Source organism: Neltuma alba, unplaced genomic scaffold, assembly GCF_004799145.2.
Source record: "Neltuma alba isolate B1F8T4 unplaced genomic scaffold, ASM479914v2 tig00005608_pilon, whole genome shotgun sequence".
Lineage (NCBI taxonomy): Eukaryota > Viridiplantae > Streptophyta > Magnoliopsida > Fabales > Fabaceae > Neltuma > Neltuma alba.
The window spans coordinates 212597-220990 of NW_021634172.1; the positions used below are offsets into that span (position 1 = coordinate 212597).

The following is an 8394-nucleotide window of genomic DNA, read 5'->3' on the forward strand; positions in this document are numbered from 1 at the left end:
TCTCAACTTGCATGTCTCATGAGATTAAATTGTCACTAACCTTATTTTTATGTGACATAGAACCAACGTTGTTTGTACTTTGTTCTCAATGTTCCCTATTTACCATAACCTGGCCCTCCCAATCGTGGGTGACCTTGTTCACAATGTCAAAATGAAGAAATTTGGATAAAATATAATAAAAGATTATGTTGCTTAAATGATCAGGGTTTTTGGTCTCTTGCACTTTTCTAAAAATTGCTTGTTACTTAGGATTAGGCAAACCCATATAAGTGAGATTAGAAAATACCATCTCTACCCATGGTATTTGACAAACTCAATTATTTTTATATATTTTGATATCTTTTATATGGGTTTTGTCAACTTAATTAGTCTCTTTTAACTTAATTGATTGATTAATTGATTTAATATGTTTTATTTTGAATTATTATTTTTATAGGGGCAAAATTATCATATTTCGTTTAATTGTGACTAATTGATTTTTGAAGACAATTAATGCTACCTTATCTTTGAATTTTTGCTTGCAGGTTTTTGGAAGATTAAGAAAATAAAAATAAAATAAAAAAAAAAAAGAAAAGAAAAAAATAAATTAAAAAAAAAGAAAAAAATAAAATAATGAAAGGGTGGAGCAAAACGCTGCGTTTTGCTCCACCCCTAATATCCATTATTATATCATCTTCATCCGGAGAAGACAAGGGAGGCGGCTGGAGACGAAACAGAGAGGCGGACGTTGGACGGCGGCTGAGAAGGAAAAAACAGAGCAACAGGGAGGGAGAACACGAGAATCATCATCATCGGCCACTTCACCTTCGTCTTCTCGGCTGATCTTGAACGCGGAACCAGTGACGGCCGTGCGAACAGGGTGAAGGATTTAGCTTGAGTATATCAGCGTCTTCTCCTTCTCGGTCTGACGACTTCATCACATCTCTTTCATGGAAGCCTGTAACAGAGCGTTGATTGCAGCATTTTTGATGGCAAACCGAGGCTAGACTTCGTAATCTTCCAATTCAACAATAATGGCAGGAGCTTAGATCATCAAAAGGAAGTTTTAGTTGCTTTAATTTCTTACTCAATTATTGTTTAATAATTCCTAGGTGTTAGGATAGTTTTTCTGATTGTTGGGATAATTCTATTGGTTAATCTAATTATATTTGGAGATTATTGTGACTGAATTATTGCTTAGCATTTGACATTGGGCTGTTTATAACTTTGATTTCAATTATAATGTTATAGTTATGATATTTGTAATGATTTTGAAGTTAATATATTGTAATTTTCTAAGGTAGTTTAGAATTTTGGATCATATTGTTTCTTGCTTGCTTTAATTCTGTTATTTTGGATTTAAGAGTTCTAATTAAGCATTGGTTTTTAACATCCTTAATCCTATTTTACTATTCTGGTTGCAGTTAGTAAGTTGGGATTTTAGGAAAAATATTTTGTGACAACTCGAAGTGGTTCGATTGTTGGATTAAAAGCTTAATTATAATTCTTAATTCATTGTTTTAACTCCCATATCTTTTAAAGTGATGATTGCCTGCATTGTTGAATTGGAGAATTGATTTTTATCATTGATATTCGTGTGTTTCGTTTTCAAATCTTTCATCTTCATTTATTTCAATTATTCTTACATAAAAAAAATAACAAAAAAAAAGTATTTTAATTTCAATTTAATTTAAGGCATTTAGTTAGCAATTCCTCAAAATCAAAAATCCTTTTTATAGTTTAGGTTATTTGCATTTATTTACTAGGGTTTAATTTCGTTTTCGGCTCCTCAAAGTGAAACGACCTGAGTTTTGCACTATATTGCATTAATTCGGTTAATTTTTGGAGTAACCCCAAAGCGACAATTAAGGGCAAGTTAACTTCAGTATTCCTCAATCTCACCTACATATTGGTTTATCCAATTCCAAGTAGTAAGTAATTTCTCATATTAAATATTTTTTTTTGAAGAACTTTTCTCAATCATAATTTTTACTTTTCATTGTCAGTGCTTCGTATCAAACAGACCTAATTCCTTATAATTAGAAGTATTGTCATATATATGTAAACTAGTGTAACACATGTAAACATAATTTAACTATTTCCAAACATATAGACTTTACAACCAATCAATACACATATGAAAGCTATAATAAACCATACTATTTATAAACTCTGTGCAGCACACGGAAACCACCCCCATCTAGATAAAGTGAGAAAAAACTTGGTAACAGGTCTCATTGCACTCAAGTCTTATTCATCCATCTCTCTAAAATTAGACACATTATAAGAGAAGATACACAACACACACACACACACACACAAAAATACAACTACGCAACGAACACACTCACTAAACACAACTAGTCTGATAATAAAAATTAATGCCCCATTGTTTTCACAATGCGAGGGTCTGATCTTTCTGCTGTATCATCTCTCCGATACCATCACCATAAAGCAGAGATTTTACATGCTCCTCTAGCCTTGATGGGCTACCGTTATCATAACTATACATTATAGGCACCATCCTAGCGGCATTCAGACAAACTTTTGCAAAAGACGAGGGAAATGGATTTGTTGGAGTGAAGCATTCTTTGTTGAGACATTTCCATGCATCTGAGATCTTATGTTTGATATGTTCTCTTGCGGTTTCCTCAGTTACTCCTGGGTGGTCCTTCATGTAACAGGCAAGATAGGACCCATCTTTAACAACTTGATCATTGTCCTGTACAAAGAAAAAGACATTGTATTGAGGCCTGTGGATTGGGGTCTTCCAAATTTGTGGTCCAAATGTGAAGTGGATAAATTAGGTCAAACAATCACGTAGCTTCAAATTGGACTTGCACACAAATTTCCTTAAATATAACCGTATCATGGCATTCTAGTTTTCTACTTCACACGAAAATATTTTTGAATTTTGTTGTAAACCAAGTACCAATTTAACATCATGGTCGTATACTTCCTTCAGTTCTAAACATAGGAGCTAGTTGAGGGGTTTATTTTTAGCTTAAATATAAGACCTGAATTCACCTTATCATCCTAAATTTATAATATGTTTTTCGCATACTAGCATGATTGATTGCACATACTCAGAAGGTTTTTATCAAGAAGTAATTTTAATGCAAATGATTAAAGAGAGTATTTTAGGCAACAAACATTTTTACAAATTACTTAGTTAACTGGTCCCCTTGATCTCTGCATATAAGTTGTTTAGTTCATATATTTAAGACACTAGAGGGAGTATTAAGAGAAGTATAAGGTTACAGATAGTTACAATCTAGATCGACTGGTCGCCAAGGTCTTGAAAACTAAATCAAAATTTGAATTAATGGATTTACCAAATCATGATTTATCAATTTGATGGTTAATTGTTAAAACTGTGGCCAGTCATGCAATATAATTCTAATAGAACCTCGCACGGTACCTTTGCACCTTCTAAGTCATCACAAAGCCTCAGAATTGTGGATGTGGAGGATATCAAAGCCGGGAAGCCATCCATGAGGGCCAAGGTTTCATTGGTAAAGCCCTGACCTAACAAGAAGAATGCGTGGACAAGGCACACATCCACTCCTGTGCTCACAATGCCGTTCTCTAAATACTCCTCACTATTTGGTAACTTCCCTGATGAACTGAGCCATTTTGCTTCTTCCAAAAATGCATTGCACAATCTTATCCACTACCAAAACATTTATAAATCAATGATTTTAAAGAGAGATCTTAATTTCCTTATAAACTGAAACATGAACTTAAATTATAATTACCGATTTGATTAACGTTTTTATAGGGTCCCATCCATGTTTGTTTCGGACCCAATTGGCAAATTCATTGGTAATACCATAGAGAGCCTTGAAGCATGCTTTCATGTAGTCTGGCAATTGCTCCGTTGCTCCCAAATCCCATCTGCATTAATATTCATAGATTTATTTGTGTTATGGCCAATAAGAAACTACGAAAATTGGGGAAAAGACCCTCGTTGACAATTTTATTGATGAAAAGGACCTGATAAATTTTTTATACACATGAAGTACATGTACTCTGCAAATTCTGTTCACACAGAGTATTGACACTTTGATTTAATTCATTCTCACCAATATAGTTTTCCCCCCAATTTTCCCAAAGAAATTTATTATGATAATTATTAATTATAAATATTTGAAAAAAAGTTACCTGTTGACAGCATCTACAAAGAGAGTGAGTTCATCCAAGCTCCCATAAACATCAAATATATCATCAATTATGTATACCAGAGATATGGGCTTTGTGAGTTCGATCCTTTCCTCTGAAAATAAAGGATCCGAGAGGCTCGCCATGGACCACATGTACCACTTTATTGGCTCATCTCTTGCAAACTTCAAGTCCTTGGCTAATCCTAGGTCTTCCCACCACCTATATATGTGTGTGCGCGTGTAATGCATAAAACTCTGTCAGTACGACAAAGTAACTATGACTTGTTTCTTATAAATAGGCTAATAATCAATTGTATATTAATTGAAGTGTCATCGTATTTTATATCAGATAAAAAAACTCACTTAGACACTGCATATATCTCCTTCAGGTTGATGGAGTTAGCAATCTGTGTATTGATTTGGGATAGGTTCTCTAGAGGCATTAACCATCCGTTGTTAAGTTGGGAATTTGAAATATGGAAATTTCTGGGCGTAAACCTGGGCAAACTTTTGTGAATTGGGTACTTGAGAGTATTTGCAATAACATTAGCTTCATGATGATCATGGAATCTTGAACTTAGAAGATGATATGTAAAGTTCCCAGCTTCATGAAGATCATCTTCTCCTTCTATACTTAACTGTGAAGCTTCGAACAGTTCAATCAATCCTTCAGTGTCTCCCCAAAATTTCTGCCTCAGCCTTCCCTTCTTGTCCATGAAGTTTCCAAACACGCCTGCATAATAAGATTCAATAATAACCACTCAGTTTTTAAGATTCAAGAACAGTACTGCTATTCCAATAATTGACATGTGTGACTTTTAAAAAGAATGATTATAATATTATATATTTAGCCACAGAAACGAAAGCTTCGCGTGATAAATATGTATCACGTGCATGCATCTAAAGGAAAGGCGCGTTTATAATTACCCGTATCTATATCATAAAGGTGTTGTCTTAACAAGCGAAATTGAAGAGCAACTTCAGAGAGCTGAAGATTATGATCTGTGTCATAATAGCTCTGAGTTCCAAGCTTCAGATAGTGTTTTCGAACAGCTTCTTGAATCTCCTCTTCGAAGTGGTGTTCAATCCCAAGCCTTTGAATCATATCAATCATATATAAACCATCCACTGATCTCTCTTTTGCTTTTTCAAAGAAGATTTTCTTAACGTTCTTCAATTGTTTTGCATGTCTGATATGAATGTCATCCTGAAAATGAGTAACAATTATACCCACAAGTATAAATTAAAGATGATATATAAATGAACAAACATGCGTTGGTCACCGTGGAAGGCCATGACAGCTTAAGCACAAGGTCTCAAGTTTAACTCCGTGTAAATGCAGAAAACACATGAGAAAGCTACTCTTAATTAAGCCCAACAAAGTGAGTTAGTCCTAAAGGGACCCAACAATGCTCGAATCAAATTCAGCTAGATAGCTATATCAGAAATAATGATGATATAAATGAATCACATTATTTTTTTTTACACTCTGTTGGAATATGTGCGTTTGCATAGAAAATTAAAAGTGATAAAGTGATAAAGAGAATTGCCTCACATTGAATGTTGATTTTGAACGAGTGATGTTCTGCTGCATGGAAATAATAGAAATGGCTTTATTCATGGAAGTAGAGTTTGAGAAATGATTTCCTCTGGGGTTGGTTCTTGGAATATCTGAGATTTGCTTCAGAAAAAATGGCGACTTTAGGGTGTAAAGCTGACAGGGTGCCATGGTGAATGAGCAATATATATATTATGCAGAAAGAAAGCTTGCTTTGATGCTTTAATGGTAGATTCTATGTTGGAGGGATATCCTTGTAGTGAGGAGGAAACAAGAAGAAGAAATTTATATAGAGAAGCAGGTAGGCGCGAGAGAGTATCATTAAAACATAAGGAATCAAAATTGAATTCTACAAGTCTGGTTTCTCCGACATTTCTGGTGTCCCTTTCAAGCATAATTAAAGATATGGGCCCCAATATCAAACATGTTTCATGGGGACTATTGAATTCTACAAGTCTAGCTTCTCCACTGTCATTTTTGTCCTTATTATTCGTCACTGGTAGAAGGTAAACAATAATTAAATATTCATCGCTATGCTTCCCTGAAAGATCTATTCCCTATCCTATCAAAATATAGGAGTTAATTTAGCAGTTTGTTATTATTCTCACTTATTTTTTATGTTATCCTTATAGATTGTGAAACCATTTTATTTTGTCATGAGCATGATTGTCACAACTAGAACTAACCGGGTGGTTCAATTGGGAATCAGCCTATGGTCCAAACTTGATACTCCTTCGGTCTTTAATATAGAACCCAATTCTTGAGTTGATTTTAGTTCTAAATATAAGACCCATTTCTCATATTTATTAATTTTCTCTAAATTACCTCTATGGATACTCCCTCAACCATAATCAAGAAGAAGAGGAAGATGGAGTATTAAGAAAGATGATTATGATGTTTTAGAAAAAAATGTGTCACGTTTCTTATAATTAACTAACTTACCTAACTTTCTTAATGTAATCAAATTAGTTAAATGGGTCTTATATTAAGGACCGGAGGAGTATATAGCTACCATAACCATCGGAAAAGTGATCTTGTCAAGAACGAGTAAAAAACAGTGAAAACCAATCAAAACCTTTTTTTAAAATTATTTTTAAATTTTTCAATACCCAAAATTATGTTACCTTTTGTTTTAATCCACTTTTCAATGGGTTTTTCTTTAATGTTCTATATTTGATGATTTATTGGTGGTTCTGAACTTCTGATTAATCATATAAACTTTACAAGATTAATAAGTTGGATAATTAATCAGACATACTTGATAATTTTTGTGATTTGTAATGGACAATAAATATTTTTATTGTAATGTTAGTGTGATTGAGTATAATTTTAGCATGTATAGAAGGTTATAGGTAAAATTATTTAAGATATTTTTATTGTTTAAGCACATTCTTTAAATTATATTTAAGTTAGTTGATCAGTTTGACTAGTTCAGCCACTGAACGTTGACTCAGTGTCTTGTTAAGTTTAATATCCATTCCAGTTCTAACAACATTTGCTTTTGAAATGAAATACGAAGCATAAATTTTGTTTTTGTCATACCTAAATAATAAATGGGAAAATGAATCATTGCTATTTAGGAGGGCACGAATGTAATGTTTTTTATTTCTTAAGTTGGCTTTTAATAGGAGTTGAACCCTCAATGTTTATTTTTTGGTAAAAAGAAAAAAATTATCTTTTTACTTTCTGTATCCATTTATGTATATTATGTTATTTTCAAATATTTTTCATCTTTTTATCCGCCAACGGTATGCCTTTCTATCCGCCAACGGTATGCCTTTCTAATGCTTGACTATATATTAAGAATTTCTACCTGTAGTGCGAGGAAGGAAAAAACGAGACCAGGCAAATAAGAGGGAAAATATTAATTCTTGCCCTAATTTTTTTGGTTTTGGTTTTTTTTTTGTTGGGTTCTTCCAAGGATTTGAAAAGGGCTACTTTGGAATATCTGTTATCTTAGTTGAGTTTCTTCAATATATTGTTTCAAAGGAGAGATTGATCATAAGAGGGATGCTAATAATGATTAAGAAAATAAAGGACTAAGGGAAACAAAACATACGATCCATCTTTTATAAGATGTTAGGGTTTCTTTTGAAGGATAAATGTCTGTCACATGATATAATTTAAACAAAATGTCAATTGCATGACTTTACGAAGAATTTTAGGTAGGAAAACAGAAGTGATTTAGCACAGCCGAAGAGAAGTTGATTTTTTTTTTTTTTTTTTTTCACCTGAAATGGAAGTTGAATTTTATTAACCAGGTTTTTATATTTTTATTAAAATAAAAAATTGTTTTGAATTCATCATTTAGTTCTAAATTATTCCTTTATAGGAACAAATTCTCACGGAAAGAAAAACGTGAGCAAGTTTCTCATATATATATATATATAAAATATTATACTGTACCATACCCGTGGCCCAATTGAATTCAAACTTTCCATTTTTTATAAGTGTAGGCATCCTCCTATAAAAGATAATTATATTTAAGATATTGTCAGACACTGAATATATGCATCTTTCTTAAAGATATTTAAATTTTGATTTGCCGCGTTATGTGGAATTAGTCTCTAGTCTAGACTTAACTCTATTGGCTGAGCTAATACTTTTAAAAACATAAGATTCATTATATATTCTTTCATTGGGTTTACAAGAGATTAACTTCAAAGCCCATAATACTAAACTCTATTTTGTTAA

At 32.7% G+C, this 8394-nt stretch overlaps 1 protein-coding gene across 1 annotated transcript; it reads right to left on the bottom strand.

Annotated features, from left to right (window-relative positions):
* Positions 1-2051: 2051 nt before the first annotated feature.
* LOC114748102 ((3S,6E)-nerolidol synthase 1) lies at positions 2052-5919 on the bottom strand. The gene is made up of 7 exons (XM_028936457.1): positions 5698-5919; positions 5070-5349; positions 4506-4875; positions 4144-4362; positions 3738-3876; positions 3401-3652; positions 2052-2701 (listed from the first exon to the last, which is right to left on the bottom strand). The coding sequence occupies exons 1-7, from the start codon at positions 5869-5871 to the stop codon at positions 2375-2377; spliced, it is 1761 nt and encodes a 586-aa protein (XP_028792290.1). The 5' UTR covers positions 5872-5919; the 3' UTR covers positions 2052-2374.
* Between the last annotated feature and the right edge of the window lie 2475 nt (positions 5920-8394).